General features: G+C 42.9%; 2 protein-coding genes and 1 long non-coding RNA gene across 3 annotated transcripts; 1 reads left to right on the top strand and 2 right to left on the bottom strand.

The window, feature by feature from the left end:
- Positions 1-402: 402 nt before the first annotated feature.
- Positions 403-16647, top strand: LOC112590696 (uncharacterized). Its single transcript, XR_003114395.1, has 3 exons — positions 403-480; positions 1690-1765; positions 16565-16647. It is a non-coding gene; the product is annotated as an uncharacterized LOC112590696 (long non-coding RNA).
- Positions 1258-7438, bottom strand: LOC105192561 (uncharacterized). The gene is made up of 2 exons (XM_025308034.1): positions 1879-7438; positions 1258-1592 (listed from the first exon to the last, which is right to left on the bottom strand). Exons 1-2 carry the CDS (start codon positions 7355-7357, stop codon positions 1327-1329), a joined length of 5745 nt encoding a protein of 1914 aa, XP_025163819.1. The 5' UTR covers positions 7358-7438; the 3' UTR covers positions 1258-1326.
- LOC105192559 (uncharacterized) lies at positions 9720-23995 on the bottom strand. Its single transcript, XM_011156774.3, has 11 exons — positions 20343-23995; positions 19927-20054; positions 17740-17922; positions 17425-17632; positions 16796-16920; positions 16563-16696; positions 16121-16386; positions 15902-16049; positions 11496-15778; positions 10627-11290; positions 9720-10272 (listed from the first exon to the last, which is right to left on the bottom strand). Exons 1-11 carry the CDS (start codon positions 20525-20527, stop codon positions 9748-9750), a joined length of 6849 nt encoding a protein of 2282 aa, XP_011155076.1. The 5' UTR covers positions 20528-23995; the 3' UTR covers positions 9720-9747.
- Positions 23996-25175: the final 1180 nt, after the last annotated feature.

Genomic DNA, 25175 nt, shown 5'->3' with positions numbered 1-25175 from the left:
CTTAATACATTGCTCGCACGAACGCAAGAGCAGAAAATTTGGGTCAAGCTAGTGTAGCTGTAGCACACTTTCCTTATCTGCTATTTTCCATATTTTTTCTCGCAGAGGAAAATCTAAATTCAACCAATTCTTATATTCTGCCGTTTTACTAAAGGATAAAACTTCGTCTTATTCGTGGTTAAATAAGATGATTTCAAAATAAAGATTCCTCTGAACGTTGCCGCCCAACTGCACTATAAGTGCTGATTTTCATGACTAATGTGCCTTGGTGCAGTTATTTCATTGGTTACCTACTACTTTCAGATAATTCATAGCCAATGAAATGAGTTCTGTGGCAGCACAATCATACGGTTTGAAAATTGTATAAACACTCAATTTGAACGTAAGGAAAATGGCCTACAACCGTTAAGTTGTACTTTGACCTGGAGTTTTCGTTCACGACGATAACAACGTTTACAGTGATGACTGTGGGATAAAAAAGTAAGTAACAAGTGTTTAATTATGACTACGTTTAGATGTGAGCATAAAATCGGTTTAGTAACATCTACGGTGAGAAAAGAGAGATAATTCACTGATCACTCTCAAACTACATTTGTCTATCTCGCTCTCACACTCAAAGAGAAGAAAGATATAGTTTTCTTTCATTATTTAAGTGATTATAATGAATTATAATAATTGAAATAATTGTTTTTTTTTTTTAAGAAATCGGTTTGATTACTTTCCGGCATGTTTATTTTTCGATGTATTATTGGGTAACATTGATTATAATTTTGATAGAGACGTATAGGATTGTTGCACTGTGAAAGAAAGAGACAACAATATTATACGAGTGCGACTTCTCTCTCTCTCTCTCTCTCTCTCTCTCTCTCTCTTTGCTCATTTACAAATCCTTTATACAAAGGTTATATGGGAAGATGTGTTTTATTATTATTATTATCATTATTATTATTATAATTTGGAGATTAGTCGTTCATTTAACAAATGTAGCATATCGATTATTATATTGCAAATTGTAATAAAATTCAACGCACACGAATTTTTAATTTTGATACAATATAACCTTACGACGAGTTAGATCTTTTATTTTTAATACGATTTAAAATAAATAAATATAAAAGATTTTAATTTTAAATTGTACAATGTATATTGATGATCTAATGATGATACAGGTTTAATGATGATACATAATCTTTTGTTTCTGAAATAAACAATTTTTACTAGATGTCTATAATACAAATTATACATATATATGCCTACTTCTAATATTATGAAATATTTAACATATAAAAAGAAAGAAAGTGTGGATCTTTAGTTCATTTATTGTGATTAATTTGTGTTCAAGAAAAGGCTTTTCAGCCAATAGAGGAAATCTTTTATTATTTCTGTCCCTTTATTTGGACTATTTCTTATATTTCTTTGATATCTATACGGCCTTCCATTCATATTTTTGAAAATGTTAACCTCTGGAACATTAAATTTATTCTGCTCAGCACTATCCATGTGCTGCTCATTTTCCTTTTCTTTGTTTAGTTTAACCAACTTTATTTCTTCAGGTATCTCTCCTTTCCTCTTAACAAGAATTTCAAAGTCTCCTGAAACAAAATTATTTTTCATGTTACTTTTATATTAATATTTATGCTATTGTTCATAAATAAATCGAGAGAAAAAATAAATTCATTTTATTTGCAGGTGATTCTGTTTGAAGATGTTTGAATCGATTGGACGTTTGATTACATTTATTTATCGGCTGTTTTCTATTCTAAAGGTAAGAAAGATTTACTTAGAATTCTTTATTACATGTTATTAACAAATATACACGTATACTTACTCAGCACTAGTATGCATAATAATTATTCTCTGTAATATTCAATAACTTACCCCATTTCATTTCATTGCTTTTGAATTTTGTTTCTCCTTTGGAAATGTCAGTCTCTTTTGAAATAAAACTGTCCTCTCGACTGTCAGGATCCATAATCTGATTGATATTCATACTTCGTTGATTATCGTTTTCAGCTTCTAATTTACTCAGTCTTGATGTCTTGACTTTTTTCGACCGACTCACTTTTTCTCTAGACTTTTGCAATTTAGCTTTCATTAAATTCTCGACATTTCCTCCCAATATATCCTCATCTCGAATGTTCATCGAACCTTGAAGTTTGTCAACTTTATTTTCCTTTTTATTTTGTAATTCATTTTGTATTAATTCTTTTCCTGAGTAAACGTCACGATTCTTTTCTTTCATCTGACTCTCTTCAGATTCCTCAACTAATTGCTTTAATGAGTTACCGGAGTTCCGGATCTTTTCGCTTGATCTAAATTCCATCATTGGCACTTCATCCTCGTTGAAGTCGAGTGATAAGTTGTACTTTTTCACAAAATCGAGGACTGGCATCGAAATGATCGGCTTTGAATCGCTTTCGATCAAGTCTCGCTTTCTACGACCATTGGTAAGATTTAATTTTTCTTCTAGTTCTTCCAACTTCTGCAGTGTGTTTCTTAACGTGATCGTGGCACTTGGAAGTTGAGTGTTCAATTGATAATCTTCTTCGACATCACTCATGTGTGTATCTGGTCTCGATGATTGAAGCACGTGTCCTTGTAGTGGTACACAGCACTTTCTCTTCAGGATCAGTTCGCATATGTTCTTGGAAACTGATAACGTATAGGTACCATCCTTTAACTTCTTTATCTCCAATGGTAGCTTGATGCCGTCGTCGATATAGTAAAGCTGCGATCTCTGGAGCTGTGCGATACTTTCTTCGGAAGCAGTTAAAGTAGGAAATAGCTGAAGAGTGTCAGAAATATCGTTTGTAGATGATTCGGTAGCGGAATCGATGTTCTTATTCGCTTCTGTGACAATGATACCAATGTCATTGAGTTTTTTATCTCTTGGATCGTTGTTGGTGCCTTTGCTGTTCCCATTTTTGCTGAAATTATCATTGCTACTTGCAGTGCTCGAAAGAGCAATCGCAAGTGAATTGGTTCTCGAGTTGTCTTCGAGATCGAATTGCCGCGGTTGGAAGTACACCGTTTTCGCGTAAGTTTTCTCTACTTCGGTAGTGACCTCGTGAATTTTAATCATATCTCCTGTTTGGAACTTCTGCTGTTGTGACTGCAGAGAATCAACATCCGAAGAGGAAGAGGAAGAAGAAAAGACAGTGGCTTCCATTTTTCGATTTTCATCATCATTCGCAGACAAAGTCGAGTTACTAGCTGTATCTTCGCTAGGTGAAGATACGTTCTCGTTCAAAACATATATTATTCCCTGCTTCGTATTCGCAGCAGCCTTCATGCCTTGGTTCAAAGTTGCGTCCTCCGATGGCCGTGCGTAATCCGATGACGACTTCCGCATGGAGCTTACAATTACCGGGGTGGTCTCATCTTCGTTATCGACGCGATGATTCTTCACGTAATCCAAAACTCGATTATTCGGCGAATAATAACTGATCGGCAACACGTCAATGTTCGTTGCGCGCATCATCGCTGGATCCATTTCATCGTACTTGTGGGAACACTCCTTCATCGGATTCATCGTGTTGTCTTGTGCCGTTCCGACGTCAGAATAGCTTTCGTTGTAAACATTTATCGTGCTGCTTTGTCTTTCGTCGTCAGCCGATGATGACATCAAATTCGGCGCAAGAGCAACGACAGCAAGTTGTTTATCAAACGCTTCAGCTTCGTCAACAATTAAGGATTCAGTGGTAAAACTATTTTGCTTCGTGATTTCAGTGGCCACTTCATCGAGATTAGTCGTCACTTCGCTGTTCCACTTCGCTATTTTTCCGAAAGTGAGAATTTCCTTCTTTTTACCTTCCGGCTTCTTCGTTGACGAGATCTCGTTGGTTTCTTTCAGGAAGCCGCAGGAGCTCGAGAACTCCCTCGTGGTCTTCTCCTGTGTATTTGTCTCCGAGTATCGCGAAACCAAAGGTGTTGCCTCATTCTGCAAAGAGACTGCTTCGGTTCTCGAGACCACGTTGCTTTCCTCGTTCGACGTCTCAGGCAATTCATTCGTCCGTGGATTTGATTGCGCGGAAGCTATTGTCACTTCGATGTTGTCCACTGAAATCGTTATTCTCGATGGCTCCTGTTCACCAACGTGCTCCGCTTTGTCCAAGACACTGTCTCGATCGGTTCCTTCCGTCGTGTGAACATCTTTGTTCGTGCGTCCAGTTGTTGCCTGCGAGATATATGTTTCAGAAGATTGCTGATAAGTCGTCGTACGCTCCCACGATTCACCGTCTCGTGCTTCTTCGTCGTTCTGCTGTGCTTCAACAGGTTCCATCGACATTGAATTCAGGACATTCTCTATTCCTTGGAAAGCCTCAGTAGTTGCTCCCGGAAGCAGAGTCAGGCTTATATCTTTTCCTTCGTACGGTTTCCCAAGCTCTATTAAATCCGACGGCTCGGTAACGATTAATACTTGGACATTGTTGTTCAGTTTCTTAACTTTCTGGTAGCTCATTCTCCGTGTCTCGGTACCATCCAGCGGTGTGTCCTTCTCGAATTGCTTCACATCGCTCGTGACCGATTCTTCAAGTTCCCCTTTCGTCTCATAGTCGTCTTTTACGCTCTCGTAGCACGTCGACGTCCCTCTCGAAATGCTCACGGCCTCTTCGTCATTGGCAGACTCGACCTTCGGTTTCACTTCGCTTTCTTTCGACGCATCCTTCGCACTCATATCCTGTGATCCTCTGAGCCATTGCAGCGCGCCGTTCAATGTATCAAGGATTACCGTGTCATTAATTAGGTTGTTAATTTCTCTCTCCGCTGTTTTAGCCAAACTATTCTTCAGACTCTGCACGATCATGTTCCGCACGATCTGCCGGTCCGCTTGCGAGGCAACCGCTGGAGATCCCAGGAGGTCTCTGATGTTCTCCCACAAGCGTCTCGGCACTGTTGACGGCTTGCCAGACTTCTCCTCGTGAACGGGCGGCAAAGTCACCAGTTTGGTGTTCCATAGCCCGTTGTTAAATTGGTGCTCCTCGACTTTTATCGGAGAAGACTTCATTACATGATGAGGACTGTGGAAACCCTCCAACAAGTCGCGCAGCGCGTTCCTGATCACATCGTGCGACCAACCGTTCGTCTCGCTTATACTTTTAGACAGGATGCCTTTCACCTTCCCTACAATCGTGTCTTTTATTAGCGACGACGACAGGATGTCCTTCAGGTTCGGAATCTGCAGGATTTCCGGCAGCAGACTCTTGCCTTGCGCCCGAAGCGCGTCCTCGTCGAGATCTTGCGCCTTCGCCAAGTCACTATCTAACGCGAAGTTGTTGATGACTCTCCTGATGGAGTTCAGCAGTAGAGAATTGTCGTAAAAAGGTAATCTCTTCGTCGACAAGTCGCTTATCTTCACGAGACTCTCGGTGGTGTACTCCAGGTCTCCTTTATTATCATCGCTCTTCGTCTCTTCACAATTCAAGTACTCTGCTTCCGTAAGTTGATCTTGAAGAGACCCTATTCGACTATAGGTCTCAGTTATCGATTCCATCAGGACGTCCGCGGTTGCCTCTTCGAGTTTACGCTCAGTCGTGAGATCGTAATAGGAAGTTGTCGTTTTTCCTCCGTGGGATCTCGGATTGAACGGAAAAATACTCGTCTCTGAATTGTCGTGGATTGTGTTCGTCGCTACGTAATCGTCCACGTTAGACTCGTGCGAGATCGTGGAATAAAACTTCTCACTCGCCGCTGAACTCGCCGTAGTTGATTCTCCGTCGTAACTTGAGCCCAACAACATCGTCGCGTGACTCTTGCTCTTCTCTAACAATTCACCTCTCGTACTCTCTTCGATCTCGTCGATCGTTTGCCCCGCCAGTTTCTTCATCGGAATACTTTTGTCAGCCACTTGCTTACTGTCAGGTGATCTGCTCGCGTCCGGATACCACTGCACGTTGTAGCCGTCACGTAGCTTATCAGTTCGCTCACTGGTTGCAACGTACAGATAAAGTTCTGTTGGCGAACGTCTCGTGTATTCGTGCGGTGTATTGGTGCTCGTTAACGGAACATTTCTGATCTTCGTTGTCTGATCATAATTATTTTCTGCTTTCAAGTATGGCCTATCCGTCCAGGGTAACGTAGTTCCCCATAAAAGATCCGTGGATGACTCCGATCGACTTGTGCTCATTGTGGTTGTTTCGGAATAATACGGATTGAGATGGCTCTTCGTCTCCTCCGAGCCAGTTCTCACACTTATCTCCGGCGTCGTGATGAATCTGGAAGGAAACTGCTCGTCCAAATCCGCCCCGATTGTTGCTCCTAGAGAGTAGGATTCGAAGTTACCGCTCGCTCCTGCCTCAGTCGTTGAAACGACGTGATCCGTCGAGAGCGTCGCACGTAATCCTGGAGAGATATCCGCTTCGTTTATTTCGCTGGTCTCGATGGTCTCTTTCGACAGGACATCATTTTCTGTCACGGAACTGATCGTCGCGTCGAGGTGATTCACGGTAACTGTCTCGTGCGAAATGGAGAAGTCCGTGGTGCCATTTTCTTCGCTCAAGTTGATCATCGCTGCTAGGTTGCCAATCGATGCTGAAGAAGTATTCGGCACGGTCACGGTATCGAGGTGTCGATTTTCTTGAGGCCATTCCTGCGAACCTTGACGGAGAATCAGTCCGCGTTGATGCTGGTTGACATTGTTGCTTCCGACGGCAAAGTCGGGTCTGCCGTCGAACGAGGCGCTCGGGAAAGCGACGTTGGGGTCATCCTTTCCGATCATCGAAGGCGCAACCAGCGGCACTCCGTGCAGAAACGGCGCGAAGAAGGCGGGATGCATTATTTCTTGAGGCGGTTGTATCGGGACAGAGTTGATCAGGCCGAGAACGTGCGGTTCATGGCGAGCTTCATGGTACCATCTCGGCGATTCTGGGCGCAGGACACTCGCTTCGAGAACTGGTCCGGTGTTTCCGTATTCGTATTCGGTTGGCCTTCGACGGTTCGTCCTGCCGAGCTTTCTCCTGGAAGATCCCGACGTCCGCGACGAGCTGGTTCTCGATGATTTTCGCACGCAGTTCTCCTCCTGGCAGTAACAGACGAACGTGTTGCATTTCTTCGTCTCTTCTCGAGAATCCACGTTCGCGTCTTGCGCGTCCTTCAGGCTGTCTTGAAGGGCTCGCAGGAGCGTTTTGTTCTCGTTGCGCGTCTCCATCGTCCAGCTCGTGGCCGCGGAGCTTTCAGTCGAATATCTGGGGTTTCTTGCAGAAACATAGGGAATGTCCCGGGAGGTCTTCATATTGACGTTTCCGTCCGAATTTCTGGCTCTTCCTACCGACGGAGAAAATCTGCTCTTCCGAAGATGCGCGCTGCAACGCTTTCCCTTCTGATTCGTTTCCCTCGGCTGTCGTTGTTCAAATCGCATCTGCGATGGTAGCGACGATGGTGAAAGGACCGATCTTTGATTAGCTTTCGTGGCCTTCGTGATATATTGTTGGTTATTGTATGATGATGGGAAGGGGAGTATCCTTGACAACCTATTTAATGTTATAATTAACATCGATTATGTCGATTATAATGTTGTAATTAACATCGACTATGTCAATTATAATGTTGTAATTACAATATCGGTTATGCCAATTATAACGTATAACGCTATAATGTAATGTATTGATGAAGAATGTAATATCAATGATTAATATTATAACGTAATTATAATTATAACGAATGTAGGATCAACCGTCACGCGCATTAACATCATAAAATTTAGCAACTCTAGACGCAAAGTTCTTAGCTCAGCATGTGCATGAGCGTGGAACGCACGATGCAAAAGTCGTTGACGTAAACAGTGGTGCAATTACGCTTAACACATTTTAATGTTTGCGAGACTCGAGTACAGTTTCACAAGTCAAACTCGGGCTACAAGACGGGATGGTAGGCAAAAGCACCGGCAAAGTAACGGCTTATATCTGCTCCCATTAGTGCAAAAGGGATCGTCGAATAGGAGAATTTTGGTAGAAATTCGGGATTTTCATTTGATCAATTATCACTTGCCTTGAATCGGAGAAATCTGCATCCTTCACGTCTGTTCCGGTGAGAGAAACTTCTCCCGAGCAGGCAACCGCGAGCAATGCCAAAACAATCAAAGCGATTTTCTCGTACATCGCCAATCGCACTCACTGCTGCACACGAATTTGACAATCGATTACGGCGATCGGCATTACCATGCTCTTTAATTTCGTGCACGAACCTCGTCCCTTGTTACTGTGTGTGTAAGAAATAATACATAAGTATGAGAGTAGTAATATATTTATACTGGTATGTTATACTAGTTTATACCCTAGTTTATACTAGTATACTAATAAATGAGATTATAACAAAATTTACTCTCCACTGATGCCTCGAAAGTCGAAGTGAACTCCGTCATAATCGAAAGTGCACTGAATAATTGAGCGCGGTTACACACAGGTTTTGTCATCGTGTCATTACAAAATCTCACTCATCGGTTGGATTATGTCGTAATGTTTATGTATACACTCGTATATATACACACATTGATTACAATCATTATTCAAGAGCAGCGACACCGTGACCTGATTCTTTTAAAATCGATTGCTATTATGATATTTATAGCAGTTCCACGAGTATTGATAATTTTCTTAATTGATATAAACAGTCACGGTATAGTTACAAGGCTATGTCTGCAATTTTCGTGAGATAATATTACACTGTAAGAAATGATGTGTTAAATTTAATATATTTCATGTGTCTCAAATCATCCACTCTCATTTATGTCTTAATTTAACGTACAGCAAATATGTTAAAAAGTAACACGCATAATGGGTGAAAGATTAACACAAAAATTTAACATTTGAATGCCGTCAAGAATCACAGTTTGTGTTAAATTGACATACAATGAATGTTATTTCAACATTTGGGAATAGTAATGATCTATGATTTGATGAAATGAAAATGTTAGATTGACATAATCTATGTGTTAAAAATCCAATCTTTATATAATATAACACATGATAACCGCTATAATGAGGAAATTAACACATTTTAGGTGTTGACTTTATATGTTGACATATAAAATATGTCAGAGCAAGAATTCGTGCATTTACATATAAATTGTGTTATTTTAACACTTGAAAATAGTTAATCTTAATTTAACAAAAGAAAGTCTAAGTAACACAACCACGATATGTTAAATTAACACACGACTGTGTAAAAAAATTAACACAAAACTTTCTACACACAAAAAATTTTAATAAAAAGTACGAAATGTTTTTAACTCACGTATTGTAGCCTCACGAATTAGCGAATGTGTTAAAAATCTTAATATTACTGATCTTACTTCTGATCTTAATATTAAATTAATAAACTCGATACTATATATTATTCTATAATATTTTCTCTTGATTTTTAACTTCTCAACTTTGTGATTTTCTTTGACTATAATAAATGATATATACATTACATTATAGCACAATACTGTCTTTCACAAAAATTTCTTTATTTTTTTAAGTCATCATTTATAAACATATATACATAAACATATATACATACGCGCATGTACATATAATTATACATATTTGTTTGAGTATGTTTACAACGATAATATATAAGTATAAAGGATAAAAAGCGTTATTACAAAGGTATTTTAGATATCATTATATGAATGTTGCAAATATTTATTAAATTCATATCATATTACATGTTAAAAATCGGAGTCTTTATCGCAGAAATATGCAATATATATATATATATATATAAACTCTATTAAATATTTTAAAACTTTTATACACGCAGGATTCAGGATATTCCTGTGAAGAGGGTGAAAAATTTCTTTATATTCATAATTGCAAAGTGGAAAGCATTGTCGATACTCTCAGAAGTTTTATTTATTGAACTTGTCTCTTCGTCCTCCATCAAAGTCTCATTGAAACTCTCCTTGAAATTACTGACCAATTTTTCCACGGATTCCGTGAGGTCTTTCGCATTTTCTACTCCATCAAGAATAACGCCTTGTAATTTCGGAATTGTTTTCTCCACGAAAGACACTAATTTCTTGTCGCTTTGCGTAATGCTATTTTCTAAACTTTCATCGTTCCCTCTATTTTCGGCAAAAGTAATATCGTTCTTTTCAGATTTCGCGATGTTCTCGGGTAGATCATCGTGGTTTTTTCTGTTCTTTTGCGAATGCGGATAATCTACTTTCACTATAACTTCTTCGTTAATACTGCTCCGTTGTAAATAATCCTTATCGTTTTCATCTTTGGCCGTGTCATCGGTCAGAATGGACTTGTTTGTTTCCGACCATGGAGAAAGAAAGTTGATCTTGAAAAAGAAGAATCTCATGTGAGGCAGGACGACACGAGTCTCATAAATCTGTTTGTTTAGCGTAACCCCAACACATAGCGGTGGTTCAAGAAAACATGCAATTTCTAAAACGCATTGCATGTGTTTTTCTTACGCCAGAAATATATTGTCGATATTTGAAATGTTCTCGAAACAAGAATCTAAAATTCGCTTTTACTGCTTGAATTCTAAAACAATTATTCATAAATGCAAAGAAATTATAAAATTATTAGAACACAGGATAAATAAAAATATATATAACAAAAAGATAAGAATATATGAAAATGGCGTCATCATCGAAAATTTTATTAGCCAATCACTTCGATAATTTACCTTATTGATTTCGGCTTGTCTCCGTTGCCTCTTCATTTTCTCATTTTCCTTGGGAAACGATTTAAATACTCGACGTTGCTCGGATCGCATCTGATCCTTCATTGTTGAACGCCTGTGGGATTCTTTGCTCTTCGCTCTACGATGTTGATCGTCCTCTCCCGATTCACGCTCGACCTCATCCGCGATGTTCCTGAAAACATTCTGTCTATTCTCGTTGCTCTCGTTCGAATAATCCAATGAATACGAAACTTCTTCATCCGAAATCTCCTCCGAAGAGTCTTCATAGTCGAGTTCTCCCGAGGATACATCATTCAAATATCTGATCATCGCGTCTGTTATTCTTGGTAGATATGAGTCGAGCCAATTCGAAACTCTCAAAGATCTCTCGGGATTCTTCGCCTGTAACATCTCATACGGATAGGTGTTCTCGATTTTATCGGGCATAAGAACCACATATTTCGACGACTGTTCCTCTCCCTGTCGACCGAAGTTTCCACTCGAGGAAGTCACGTAGTTCTTCGGTTTGCGGAACAGAACCGCATCCGACGGAAGTCTCGTCAGCTGATAAAGCGGTATCGACTGTTCGCTAGATACCTCTTCGGAATCCCGCTCCTTCATACAGATGTACCTGTCATCACCGATTGTCACGTCCGCTGTGCTTGCTCTACGCACATAAAATAACGTTTTATGAATTAATATTTTACGTTAACTTTTGAAGTCGTTTGTGTCATATCAGTGAAATATTTTAACTTTTGAACTTTATAGAAGATCTAAACCAGAAACACTTTAAATTACTGCTGTGTAAATCGGGATATAATCAAGGATAAAAAATCGATCGCAAGTTCGAACAAGTTAGATATGTCACATACCGAGTTGGCTGTCGAAACTTGTCGGACGTTTCTTCCTCAGCATTTCTTCGACTACGGAGAGTGGTGTCCGAAGTGTCGAGAAGTCCGCTTTCTTTAGAATCGCCGTTGTCGACGATCTCTTCTTCAACGCTTCGAACTTCCACGTTAGACGCGCCGGTATTTGCACTGTCTTCAACCTTATCGTTCATTTCGTTGGACTTATTAGCTTCTTTCTCAACAGTTTTATCAGAGCGATTGTCGAGTTTCTCGCGTCGTATATATCTGTTGGTTCCCGCAGATTTCTCGTCAATCTTTCTTGCTAGACCAACTTTTCTGGCCGTTGTAAGCGTGGATTTCGAATCGCCGTTGTTCGAGTCACTGGCTGTCTGATCTCTTACGATCTGATCGACGTCTCGTCGGTCAAGGGTGTTCAAATAGATTCGTGAGAGTTCTGCAAGCTCTTTCCGCAAGTCGTATTGTCGATGTTTGTCCAATATATAGAGAACAACAGCGTTTCCTCGTTCGAAGGCGTCTCTACTCTGCGATTTCTTCGCGCACTCCCGACCGTGATAATTGTCGTGGTCGTTGGACATCTGCTGGTCTCCGTAAACCTTCATCGGTCTCGAGGAAGTTTGATAGAAGTCTTTCAGCGTCCAGTTTGGAGTCTGAGTCTGGAATTCGATCCTCGACGAATGCTTCGGAGGAGAATCCAAATACTCGTCGTGCAGCTCCAAAACCGGCTCGCCGCCGCGATACGTCGAAGGGTCGATCGCGAATATCTTGCGACCCGAAGATGTGGGTCGTGTTGTGGGTTCTTGTTCGATCTCGACGACTTTCGGATGCCGGAGGAAGTAGTAATGCAATTTATATTCCGGATAATGCTCGTGCTTCATGTTCGCGCGCGAATACGTTTGATCTTGAAGAGCGTCGTATCGCTCGGGAGTAAATTTCATGGGAAGATGCCCGTCTTCTTTGCCGTCGTCATCATCATTATTAACGTCATCATCGTTAACATCATCATCGTAGTCGTCGTCGTGGCTGTCTACGTGGCTGTCGTCGTTGCTTATTAGAAATAGCTTCTCCTGGATAAGCTGGCAGAAGTCGTCGTTCTCGCAGAATTTCTCCCAAGCTTCTCTCTTACTGAGGTTCCGCGTCTGCTCGTCGCTGATCTTCGCTGGGTTCTGGCGATGCTTCTCTTGTCTCTCTCTCAGTTTCTCTCTTCGTTCGTTGAGTCTCGTCAAGAACTCCTCGTACCTAGCGAGATTTTTGAACTCCGAGTTTAAGAGAAGCGGCACTGTGGACTGCGTTATCCTCCTCCGGTTGCTTCTTTCGTTAGCTCGCACTGCGCATTTTTTACTCAAACGAACGAGGTCGTTCTCATTTTGTCGGGTCTCTTTGGGTCCTTTTTTTCTTTTTAATTTGTTCGACCTCGAGCTCGACCTCGAGTAGTCGGGCGTTTTACGCACTTTTTGCTTCGGTGTTTCTTCGTCCGACTTTGAATTGACTTCACTATCGTCGGATCTTCTCCTTTTCGCTTTTCCGCCCTCGGTGGCCGCATCAATCGATTCTTGTTGGATCTTCTTCTGAAGGTCTTGCGTCTCCTCGCAAAGAGAGGTTGATGCTTGCTGTGCTTCCTCAGTACCGGATGCAACAAGTTCCTGCCGACTTTCCGTATTTTGCGAAGAAACTTGAAGAGCAGCCTCAGCAGAATCATACGTCGCTTTCTCGACTTCCGACGGCGCGGTTGATGATTGGGCACGAAAAAACAATTGCTCGTCCATGACTTGTCGCGCGGAATGCTCGCCGCTCGTTCCTGAAGCAGATGTCGTTGGTGTCGAAGCTACGTCCATCGTCCGCATCGCTTCATGCGACTTGTTTGAGTCTATAGTCATGATCTCACGTTTGTCGTAATCAGGATCAGCCTCGGTCACACTCGTAATCGGAAGTACCTCCCCCGTCATGATTCTATCAAATTCGTTCTTCGTCGTAGGGCTCGGCACGGTTCTCGCAAGTCGCAGCGGGTTTGGCTTCGCGTTTGCGTCTTCATTCGCAGTCTCTGACTGCGTCGTGAATTCTGTCACGTGCGTCTCATCGCGCTTTATGCGACGATTCGACAGCTTCTTCGGCGATTTAAGGGCTCGGATAACTCTGCAACGGCAATCCCTGGCATTGGCCGCGTCTTCCTTGATCATCTCTTCGGCGAACAGCCCTTGCGACTTTTTCCAGTCGTTTCTCTTGCTTCTTCTGCTGTAGAGAACTACATCGTTGATCGGATTCTCCATATGGTCAACGTCAGGTCTGACACTTGATGCTTGAGAATTACCGTAATCGTATCTCGTAAGGGAAACTAGAGCAGGTTGGTAAAAGAAGCTCGAAAACTCCAATTCTGGTTGTAGCTTTTGCTTGGCGATTTCAGAGCGCGCGTCTGATGTTGGATAATTAGTGAAGTCGTATTTTATCGTTGGAGTTTCAGTCAGTCGGCGAAGAGGCGCCGAGAGTTCCAAGTGAGATCCTGGCGCTTCGTAATTAGTATCCGGATTGTATTCTCCCTTTTCAGGATTGTCGTGGTAGTTTATCAGTTGTTGAAAACTTCTCTTTTCGATTGTCTTTGTCTCCTGACTGTCGACTGTCTCCTTCTCATTGAGCGGCTGTACTGTAATCCTTGCAGCGGTCGAGCTGTTGTAATCGTTATCCTTGTTATTTTCTCGCTTATCCAAGGCAAACTCCGCCTCGCACAGGTCGTCGTAGTCCTTCGCGCCCTCGCGGATCTTCGCGCTCGGCAGATGGACGTTCTCGAAGAATTCGTTCGGCGTGTAATCGCTTTGATCATCGTCGATTTTCAGTCGATTCCAGAAAACGTCCTTGGCGTATTCGACTGTCGAATTTTGTTTTTCCTGCCGGTCCTTGCTATCCTCGTCATCCTCGTCATCCTGCACGTAGTCGTAATCTTGGCCACTTTGCTCGGCCGAGTCGCCCGTGGTGACAAAAACATCGCCTTCGGGGAATCCTCTGATAGCATCTCGTCGGAGGAAGCTGTTGAAGCCGTTCTCGCCGCTGTCGGTGATCCTCGGATTAAGCGGGCTCAACAATCCTTCTCGTTTGGAAACGTCCTTCCGCTTTGACTTCCTCTCGCTCACGTGATCCTTCGTGTCGTCGATCCGCGGACGCTTCCTGAGGATAGTGTTCTTCCTCGGAGCTATCTCGGTTGACATCCTGTCCACGTCTCTCGTTGCTTTTTCGTGCTGAGGATGGCCGTTGCTCCGGACGAATCTCCTGGAAGGATATTGCCGAAACAGATCGTGATAGGTACTCCTGCGATGGTCGAAATTCGTCAGATCAGGTGCGACCAGCGAAGTCTCCTTCCTGTCGTCATTCCTGCGCCTCATCTTTCGTTTAATCTGATCCTTCAGATCGCCCATTCTCGAGTGTCTTGCAAGTAAATCCTTCTTTAGATCCTCCGATCTCTTGCTCAGGTCTCTTCCGTGTCTTCCCTTGTTCGTCGAGTCCTCGTGAACAGAAATTTGACACTCCTCGACACTCTCTGTCGTTAATTTATCGAGTTCTAATAAATCATGAAGAATGTTAACGTATCCTTCGATTGCGTTCAGTCTCAGCGTTTTCGCTGGCTCGCCGAATTTTTCGTTAAATTCGCCACTCGTCCCAATTGTGGTGTCCTCTTCATTTATAGTTTCGTACTTGACGTCGTTGGATGTGGCGTCTTTCTCAAGTTGAAACAAGGATTTAATCCTTGATATCAGCATCATAGCTTTATCAATGTCCTGTGCTTCTGGCTCGAGAGAGTATTCCGCTTCGGCTCGAGGCTTTCTCTTCAGCAAGATGCGTTTGTACTTTTTTAAGGGTGCGATTTGGCTGTCGTTGATTTCCGCCTTCTCGTCAGATTTTTCCGTTCCTTCAAGATGTTCGTCGTCCATGTTCTGCTGATTTTGCACGTCTTTGAGTGGATTTATTAGTTCCTCTTCCAAGATTCGCGTAAATGGTTTTTGCAAATTCGAGGTTTCACCATTCTCCTTCTGCAGCATATTCTTTTGCAAAAGTCTTTTTAATCTCCTGTATAATTTAGTTTTCAAGATATGTAGTGTAGTTCTGTCGTTTCTCCGCTTTGTTCTTTCTTGCTTCGCGTGGAGTTTTCGGTTTGCCGAATTAGACGGACTTGTATCTTCTTCTTCTTCTTCTTCTTCTTCTTCTTCCTCTCCGTCGACTCGTCGAGCGACATGTCGTTTCGACAATTTCTTCGTTTTCATGCCCTCGGTCGTACTCTCCTCTTCGTGTGTACAAGCCTTTACCTTGTTCGATCGATATCATCGTCGTTAGTAGCGCATTTAATAAAACGATTTGCTACCGTAAAATTTTCGGGGCAAACATTTTGTACCGTATAAAGCATTGGTAAGATGAAATTATACATTTACCTTTGCATTGGGTATAACCCAAAAACCTATATTGCCAGAAGCAAGCTGCAATTTGAGACCGTCGGGATCGGTGACTATTTCTGGATTCAAGTCGGGTAGCTTCATGTCGTCTGTTAAGTCGAGCGGATTGCCGTTCAACAGAACTTTCCTGCAAAAGGAACAATACTTTTCTCAAAAAGTAGCAAGAGAAACGTCTCTTGTAGGATTGACGCAGCTTACTCCGCAAACATTTTATTGCCAGCCGCAGGACCCGGCGACAGGATATACTCGTGAAAAGTTCTGATCTTGAAGCCCTTCAGACTGGCGGTCACTTCTCTCGGCGTTAAGTTCACCCCGAAAATTGTGAGAGCTCCTCTCTCGTATAGCGCGGACGGTTTCGTGCATTGGCTGTAGAAGTGCACGTAACTCTCGTTGTCGGATTGAACTTCCATCTTCAAAACTTCGCGTCCCACCAGAGTCTTATGCAATAAGGACACCCAGTAATCCTGATCAAAGCAACGATATTATTAGAAACGCTTATGTTGTTCTCATATCATTTAGAAAATTCAGCTCTTCCGACCTTTGCCCAGAATAAACTTGTAACTTAAATTGGAAATTGACCTTTAAGTTCCTAGACTACTTTTCTCTGAGATTTAATTTACCGAGTTATAATTTATCTTACAGGAGTCACACTGCTAAACTGCAAGAACTGTCTCATCACAACTTGCACACCGAGCTTCGCGACGTTCCCGAGTCTTCTCGTCCACGTAAGTGCTCCCACATATTTATGCTTGCACTCTTCCGGCTTTGATTCCGCTATTACAGTACAGTGGGCATCGAATGAATTATGAATCGAGGGACATAAGCGATGTCTCCGAGATTAGCACTCGTGTAAGTTTGAGTTGGCTCCCTTACCGATCCACAGCGGCTTGTTCGCCGCGACATGACCGATGACTTTGTACAACTCGTCCTTTTCGGCGGCGATATTGTCCGGATGCACGGAAATGCCGTCACCGTGTACAGTGACCTCGGCGAAGTCGCTGGAACGGTCGTCGAAAAGTTTTGACAGTCATCAAGATGAAAACGCGACACTTCGCAGCCCTGTGGAGCTTTGCCGGAGCTTGGTGAAACGTTTATATTTGTGATCGCGATTCCACTGACAAATTCATATCTGAGCGCACATTCGAGTAACTCAAGTATCATACGCATCATAAAGTAACGCAGGCGTAGGCAACAACGCGAGCAGCAAGCAAATTTAACAAGTCGCGCGATTGTTCATTCACAGCCGATTATCCTCGGACCGTGAGAAGAACGATCGACTTTGTTTGGTCCATTTGTTTATTGCTTACGTTTCCTGCGCTCTGTGCGCCACGAGTCTGACGAATAGTCGACACGAGAGTCCTCGCGTGCGATCTGTATTTACTTGCGCGAACTCTATAAGATTAGACGATAACAAAAGTATCGACGTAATAGCAAATGATTAGTAAATTAATGACAAATGAATTAAACTGTACTGGACGTGTGAATGAAAGTGAAATACTCACGGGTGCCACGTGATCGCCGAGAGAGTATCGGCCGCCGAGCTCAGGTAATCCCGAAGGTATTCCCGTTGTTGCGCCGTCCTGTATGCCACAATGTCCGGGCCAGTGATCAGGCTATCGGAGTACCTCGGGTAGCTTTTCAGCGTTTCGCGCAGCTTCGCGACGTATCGTCCCAGATCATCGGCCGATAGATCGCATCTCGTCTGGCACTCTGCGAACAAATGCAGGACTTCGCACGGATCTCTCTCGCGACACGTCGCAGTCTAATTTCCCTCGTTATTCTCTCGCCTCGAGGCGCGCCTCGAGACGCAACCTTACCGTAACCCAATTGCCAGCTGGCGTTGTGACCCATCCGATCGTTGAAGGAGAGCAATTGCGCCAGGCTCGTCGACTCCCACGAGTGCGTCGCCGACTTGCTCGCGATGTAGTGCGGGGAAATGCACGCGATCACGTCCAACCCGGCGTCCTCCGCCCATCGATGTATCAGTGTCGAATGGGTCTCTGGAAAAATCGCGAGTGCGAAGTCAGAGAGGAGATCCTCCGCAGGCTGGGAAGGGGACAAAGGACGTTCCGTAACGTTCTGTTGTCGTACGCGCGTCCACCATCGCACGCGGTGAAGGGTTAGGGTAATAGTGAAGGGTCCGGGATAGATGGACATAGTTTTTTTTAATTGCAAATAATTTTATTGCAACACATCTGTGCTGTAATGCGATCAATGGTCAACGACGCATATTAACACATTCAGCAGAGGACAATGTGTTTGAGGTGCAGAAGAGTTTCTGTGAAAAAAAATTCATGGGACGCCAGTAATAACGAGATATTAAAAATATTACGTGACGGATAGTGGTCAGGTGTCCGGGTTAGACGGTCAAGGACGATAATTGGGCATACGTCATCTCGATAATGAATGAATTAGGTTAAATACGATGTTTGGTCGTTTGAGCCCAGGTCTAATGTTGCAACTCAAAATAGAATAGAATAGTATTCGCATATTTTTCCGCAGGTATTTTTCCGACGTGTGGAACATTTTGGAAGTTGCTGGAAACACAAAACATTTATTCGCTCACAATAACAGTGTTTCTGTGCACGCAGGATGAAACACATTTACTCGTGGTACATCCAATTCACAACTGACCGATCGGCGCCTAGCGCCGATATATTAACAAAATTATAGCAATTGACCATTTATCCCCTACGCCAATCTATCCCGGACTTACCCTACCGTTAAATATTGACATTGATTACTATGCTGATCTCCATGTATTGTCCCGAAGCTTAACTGGGGCTTGAATAAGCAAAGTTTCGACGGACACGCGTATTCGCTGCGCATGTATATTTAGTATACGATATTTGTTAGCTAATTTCATCGGCTCTCGGTTGGCCGCATATTTGATTCCTAAGTGCAATTAGCCACGTTCCGGCCGTAACCGTAATGAGACGCGGCGAGATCACAGTCAACCGGTCGACGATGATGGCAGCTAACTCATTGAAAAAGGGAGCGCACCAGCGCTCCCGAGGCGAGTGGCCGTTCCGACGGGATTGGATTTCTCGCGTGGCAGACGGAGAAGTCTGGAAACGCTCTAGTTTGACTGTTAACGGCGCGTCTCTAATGGATACGGCAATTTCCGAATTTCCTGGTCGTGCGACGAGAGGCCGCGCTCTCTGAAAGGATAGCAAGGACGATGTCAATGCATGACGATGGCGCGCGATGACGTAACGTTAACGTCGTTAATTCATTTTGTTGCGGCCGGCGGTTATATGGCGCGTCCATTAGCCTTGATAGCGAGAGCGTTCCATTGGCGCGGCGGGTGTCATAATGCAACGTCGACAAGTTCCGCCGAGATAATAGCGCCGGTCGAGTTGCGAAAGCTGCGAAAATTCGCCGGCGTGGTATTTTAATTAGCGGCGCCGCCAGCCGATAGCCGGTAGCCGGTCAGCCGATGTTGAATTGAGCTTCGCCAAAAGGTACCGCGCGAGGCGAACTCGCGGCAGCGCGACGGAACTTTCCGTTCGCGTGACGCGAAATCGATCCCTTTGTAGAGGATTCAAAAATCGCCGGAACGCTTGACGTTTGAGCGCGCACGCGCCAATGTGTCTCATTAACTTACGTACAAAGTGCGTAATTAATTGCATTTGCACACTCGGTCGGAAATGCTCGACAGAGAGCCAACGAGACGCGAAGTAAGAGACATGTATATGCGACTTGAATTGCGTTTATTTGCCAATATATATATGCGACTTGAATTACATTTATATGCCGTATCTCTGATAATTTTATCGTCAATTAAGCTTTTAATATGAGCGCAACGAAACGGCAATCGATGTGTTCCATAAGTATTGAATATCACGTTGAATAAGAATTGAATAAGAAAATGTCGCGTAAGAACCGCCCGTATACGTCGGAGAATTATTATCCTACCGATTTGTTGGATTAAATGAATCCAGTCTCGATCGATCGTTTGAAAGTCGATTAGATTTCGATTAGACGAGGAAATGATCTCTTACCGAAAAGCACGTCGTTTGGGTGAACGTTGACTCGGTCGTAGATGTAAGAGTTACTTCCTGGCCCTCCGAGACGAACATAGGCTGGTACCAAGCCTCGCACCATGTTCGTGTATTTGTCAAAGTTCTCTCTAAGAAATCAATACTGGGATTGTAATAATGCACGTACGATATCGGGCGCGACATTGTCGTCCGGTGGATTCATCCTAAACTTTCTATGTTCACGTAGAAATCAAACCTGACGGTTGGAAGGGCAAGTAGCGAAGGGCTCGCTGAATTCTATAATTTGATCCGAATTCTAATTCTTGATCTGATCTCGATAATGAATCTCGGTAGAAATTGACGAGGTGAATTTTAGTCTTCCTTGAATTTTAATAGAACTCCTATTTCGTCATTTCTCTGCCATTTTTGATACCTACATGAGAACACCGGTGGTGTTTAGTAACGTCGCCGGATCCAGGGTGAGACTGAGGAATGCGCCGCTAGTCACGAATATTGGCCTCTTGAAGTTTATATGAAGGGTCAGATTTTCTGCGAGGCAATTCGCGGTAAGCAGGATCACCTGCAGGAGCAAGTGGATGCATTGTTGTCGGTGGTGCTTCATCTTGGCGGAAATGTTTCCTCCGTTTGTTTCGTTCGTTTTTCTTTTGTTTTTTTTTTTTCTTTACTTTTAAACCTCAGTATAAGTCTCACATGTTATCGTCACGTATCGTCAACATCGAGGTAACCGGAAGAGCGCGTGTGCGATTTTTCCCTCAACTCGGCTCGAATAATCGGATTCGAGCGTCTATTCGCGCGAAAATCGGCAGGACAATGCGAGCGAGCTTTTCACACGTACTCAGATGCGACTTTCCACGCACTGAGATGTGTGCTCGAGTAAAATCGTGTCATGCAGTAAAAAAAATTGCTTAGCGCCGCTCGGAACGGGGAACGACTTTCGAAATTGGAATTTCGTTGCGTAAACACAGAGGCCGAGCTCGTCGACGAACTTGAAATACGCGTGCACAGCAGAAATCCTTTTCGACGCGAATCGATGCGCGTTTCGGCGCGATCCTCCGACTCGCAGCCAATGAGTGAATTCTTAAATTTACGAGATCGCGAATCTTCTCCTGGGGTGCGTGTACGCATCTCGGCGATGACTTCTCGGCGATTCCATCAGACTCCGCCTGAGGAAGTGAGAATGAAACAAGAGAGAATGAAACACGTTCGGATTGTTTTCGCTTTTTATTAATCTTCAACAAATACCTCAGATTAAGTCGTCGCTAGAAAAGAAACGAACGCAAATTACTCGAGCAGTAAGCGTCTCCTACTGGAATACATTTTTCTTCGAGACACCCTGTATATCCTGCGAGAGTGTATACTTGTGTCGGTGATTAGGTGGTCGCTTAATACCTAGGTTATTTTTATATATAATATATATATAATATATATATATATATTTATATATATATCTAACAACAATATAATATTATCATCATCATCGCCCGCTTCAACTTTACCGCCTCCTGCTCCTCCACCTTGTCCTTCTCTTTTTTTTTTTATTCTTTGTTTTAATGTTACATAATACATTATTATTATACTCAACAATAAACTCGTCCGTGTTCCTTTATCGATTAGGTTAATTGCTCTACGCACGCTACTTTATACAAGAGTTTTATTCCTCCGCTATTTGTCCCGTTTACGCTTTCTTTGTTCACGCGAGCTTCCACTGTTTCTTTCTCTAGCGTTTCCTCCATCCGCCGCAAAGTGGTCCTTCGAGACTCGAGGACGCGTAAATCCCGGATTTTCAAAGAGCAAAGAGAATACATACGAATTGAATATGTGCCCACGGTCTCTTGATTTAAGAGAATAGATATTTAATATTGGACATTCGGTGGACACGAGACCTTAAAGTGGAAAATCGAAGGTCAGCTCGAAGAGCTAGCTAAATGCACTGAGGAATTGTACGAGGTACGGCGAGAAAGTAATAAGATTCTAGAGCGATGTGAGATCTTTTTGGAAGAAAGGATATATTTTTTTTCTCGTCGATTAAAAGAGCATAGTGCGATTACTTTCAAAGTAGTTCCCTTGAGATTGCACATATCGGCAATGATCCTCCCGTTGTTCGTGATGAAGTTTCGGAGAGCGTCTCTTTTATATATATATATATATATATATACAAGGTGCTCCATTCTACCGCATTGCTCTTTAATGTCAAATTCTTTGATCCATTCAGAGTCGAATTTTCTTTCGCCAAGATGTTGACACTCCAATAATTTTCAGATTATAAGCGTGACTGAAATGGAAGGGCTTTTGGCAAAGTAAATGCCAGGTAATTAAGTGGATATCAAGGCTGCGTTATTCAGTTGATCCCAAGCAGACTTTGCTTTAATGAAATTTTGATTCGAGACTCATTTGCGAAGAGACGCAATGTTAGAAAAAATGAAAATGTTACGAAAAAGAAACAATTACCTTTCTCAACTTTTTCGCTAAAGTCATCTTCAAGCCGTCCAGAGAATTTGCTGTTGCAAAGTAATGCGTTAGAAGTGGGATGTCCTACGCGTGTGTATACACGCATTTTTTTAAAAAATTAATCTTATTACTTCATCGCTGGCCCTGTATATTCCCGAACTTTTTAGGAATTCTTGAAAATGCGGATTCTGTGCGATCCGGAGATCCAAGGATCCGACGATCTTAGGGAACCTGAGAACGAAAGAATTCACGCGCAGTTTTCGAAGACTCAAGATCGATAGTAATGAACTCGCGACCTTCCCCATCCATTTTCCGAGCAAGCTTCGTGCGATTCTTCTCGTACGCGTTTCTTCTCACTCCTGCTCACTCGTGCTGCTAAATTCCCCGAATGTGTTTTACTCTAAATCGCTCTCTAATTTAAGGACACCTCCTCGCAGATACCTGCCAATGAGGTGAAAGTAAGCTCGGGCCGAGCTCTTTAAGTTACGCTCCGACTCAAACTTAACTCCCCCACGCTCGTAATTATTTCCTCCGACGAATCATCGGATCACGACGTCTGCCGAAACTCTTGCCTCTGCTGCGGAGACGTAGTTTCGTATTATCTGCGAAAAGCTGTCGCGAAAGTATTTTTCTCAGATTTCTCACCGTCGACCCCAGAACCCTAATTGGAGGATGACTCTCCACGGTAACGAGTTTAATCCGAGACACCCCGTCGCGTTTCGACTCACATTACTAGTTGGAGTATTTTTTTCATAAATAAATCCCAGTAATCGCAGGGAGTGAATGATAACGCATTTCTCTCTTAAACTTTAGCGAAACTTCATCGAATCTCTTTGTAATTACGAAACTAGTGTAGTGTTGAGGTCAATGACTTCGCATTAGGGTTCCGGGATTGGTTTAATCGTCATTTATTTAAGCTTCCGCTCGATAATAGTAATTATAGGCATCAACAGTATTGCTTCTCGGTTTTAACGAAATCACGAAGAGTCTGGTCCGCAACAATATCGAACGCACGCTGTGTCGTCAAGAACAAATATGACGAACGTCGACACCAAATAGGACACAAGAACTCTATCTAAACCATCGAGAAATTTTCCCACGTTGATCGTTAACCTACATCGGATATCGGTGGTGTGTTTTCATCCCCCTACGATCTACAGAGTACTTTTTCTCGAGAGACATCTTTCTTCTCTTTTTTCTTTTTCTTTTCCCTTTTTTCCCTTTTTTTACAGTTTCGTTACGAAACTTCCGTTTGGTGTAATTTCACGCATTTTAATATCAATTCAGAAGGCTATAACATATATATATATATATATTATATATTAATTGTAACATACATTCAGTATAGTAAACGCAGGCGAATTTAAGGATAGGTGTAACGCTTCGCGACGATACGAAAATCCGGTGACAGCGACGAATAAAACTCGTTCCCACAAACATCGCACAAGTTCGCTCGGACATGCTGGTTTGAATCGCTCCTATCGGATAACAGACTGTCGAAAATGCGGAGTCCTCTTTTTAACGCTCTTTCTATTGCGATTCTCAGGCTATCGGCAAAGCTATCTCTTTCACTCTCTCTCTCTCTCTCTCTCTCTCTCTCCCGTCACCTCTCTCTCTCTCTTTCTCTCTCTCTCTCTCTCTCTCTCTCTCTCTCACTCTCTCTCTCTCTCTCTCTCACACACATACATTCTCTCTCTCTCTCTCTCTCTCTTTCTCTCTGTTCGTTTTTTTTCTCGGATTCTCATGAATATTTTCCAGCACTCTTTTTTTCTCTCTTTGTCGTATGTATAAAGCTAAAGTCTATTTATTTAACCACACGGTTTGTTTGTTAACTCATTCTTAATGATATATCTTGCTTAACGCCCTAACTTCTTGTACAATTCTAGCTACGGGTGTACTCGCGGGGTACCCCCCGCGCTTTCCCTCGTCGACATTGCGGAAGGAAAAGAACAATGACTCGCCGGTTCGAGCGCCGGAACAACAATGACGGTCGCACGGATGAGCGTCGCGCGAGTTTGAAATGTAAAATATCGTGCAAATAATCTTCATAATCGAGATACACATTCGGAATCGCCGGCTGGATTTCGGTGCGAGAAATAAAATAAATGAAGAAGAGATAACAGTATATCAAGAACGATGCGTTTTGTTGTCGTCGGTTGTTGACTTAAATCGCTCACCAGAGTCCGAGAGTCGTCGTGACACTCGAACGTTCATCATTGTTCTTTTATTTGACCTTTCGCAAATCGTATTCAAGGGAAAAGGCGATAGTCCGTCAGGACAGCCTAGTACAGAATGATAATTATCATCGTCATCACCTGTCGCGATGTGAGTCATTGTAATAATAATCGATTAACATTAAGTTATCATTATTACTTTATAATGCGTTGTGTCGTTGTCTCTGAAAAGCCAAGTCGGTTTTCGTGGATTTCCCAGCGCGTTCCCTCGAGACGTCGTTAACAACGATTGGCTTGTTTGAACGAACAAATGTTCTTTAACGTGAGATTACCGCGCACAGCGATAATCCGATAAACGCGGCAGAGAGAAAAGTACATACGTATGAAAGATGAAATTGTCGAAATACGAAAGTAAAATTCTGCCGACTGATCTACAAAACGATTGGTCGTCCTCTGGCCCTGAAAACTTGTTCACTCGTTCGCGTGGGTCGAGCGAGTACTTTTAACCTGTCGATCGTGTTGTATTTGAGGGTACCTCCATCGACGGATCGACGCCAACAGGAAAGGAAATCATCCCTGGCTGAGGGAGTTAATTATTATAGTTTCGTTAAAACAAGCGAGATCTAA

The sequence above is a fragment of the Harpegnathos saltator genome, unplaced genomic scaffold (assembly GCF_003227715.2).
Source record: "Harpegnathos saltator strain DR-91 unplaced genomic scaffold, Hsal_v8.6 scaffold135, whole genome shotgun sequence".
Taxonomy (NCBI): domain Eukaryota; kingdom Metazoa; phylum Arthropoda; class Insecta; order Hymenoptera; family Formicidae; genus Harpegnathos; species Harpegnathos saltator.
Note: the sequence above shows the minus strand (reverse complement) of the source record. Positions and strands in the feature narration are given on the sequence as shown.

What these genes read in the sequence shown, in the direction of transcription:
- LOC105192561 (XM_025308034.1), bottom strand. Translation starts at nt 7,357, where the DNA reads ATGCGATTTGAACAACGACAGCCGAGGGAAACGAATCAGAAGGGAAAG. An exon ending in AAGCAATGAAATGAAATGGG is followed by an intron (nt 1,593 to 1,878) that starts GTAAGTTATTGA and finishes ATTTTGTTTCAG; the next exon opens with GAGACTTTGAAATTCTTGTT.
- LOC105192559 (XM_011156774.3), bottom strand. Translation starts at nt 20,527, where the DNA reads ATGAAGCACCACCGACAACAATGCATCCACTTGCTCCTGCAGGTGATC. An exon ending in TCGGCGATCACGTGGCACCC is followed by an intron (nt 16,921 to 17,424) that starts GTGAGTATTTCA and finishes CGACCGTTCCAG; the next exon opens with CGACTTCGCCGAGGTCACTG. An exon ending in AAGTTTCGACAGCCAACTCG is followed by an intron (nt 11,291 to 11,495) that starts GTATGTGACATA and finishes TTATGTGCGTAG; the next exon opens with AGCAAGCACAGCGGACGTGA.